This window comes from Carassius gibelio, chromosome A15 (genome assembly GCF_023724105.1).
Source record: "Carassius gibelio isolate Cgi1373 ecotype wild population from Czech Republic chromosome A15, carGib1.2-hapl.c, whole genome shotgun sequence".
Lineage (NCBI taxonomy): Eukaryota > Metazoa > Chordata > Actinopteri > Cypriniformes > Cyprinidae > Carassius > Carassius gibelio.
The window spans coordinates 17119643-17119911 of NC_068385.1; the positions used below are offsets into that span (position 1 = coordinate 17119643).

Here is a 269-nt window from a genome sequence, read left to right on the forward strand (position 1 = left end):
ACCTCGCAAAAACGGAAAAGCTTTGCTGATACACGGAAGGAGTTGCGAGCAGCAGGAATCCAATCGTTTCTGATTTACCCAGCCATTCTGCGGGTTACGCACAACGGGGAGAAACTGTCCTTCTCTTCGCCAAAAGAAGCAGAGGAATTTCGACTGCAGATCACGGATGATTCGCGGGCAAGGCGGCAGCTGACTTTCGCCGATGTCAATCCATACGAGATGGACAAGAATTGAAACGATAATTAACCTGCCATCATTACTGGTAGGGC

The 269-nt window shown here is 49.4% G+C and overlaps 1 protein-coding gene across 1 annotated transcript in view; it reads right to left on the minus strand.

The window, feature by feature from the left end:
* Window positions 1-242: 242 nt before the first annotated feature.
* The window catches only part of LOC128028860 (elastin-like), a 73020-nt gene continuing 72993 nt past the window's right edge, over window positions 243-269 (minus strand). Inside the window, exon 21 of the mRNA XM_052616182.1 lies at window positions 243-259. Within this exon, the coding sequence (XP_052472142.1) occupies window positions 243-259 (17 nt within the window). The remainder of the gene's footprint in view (window positions 260-269) is intronic.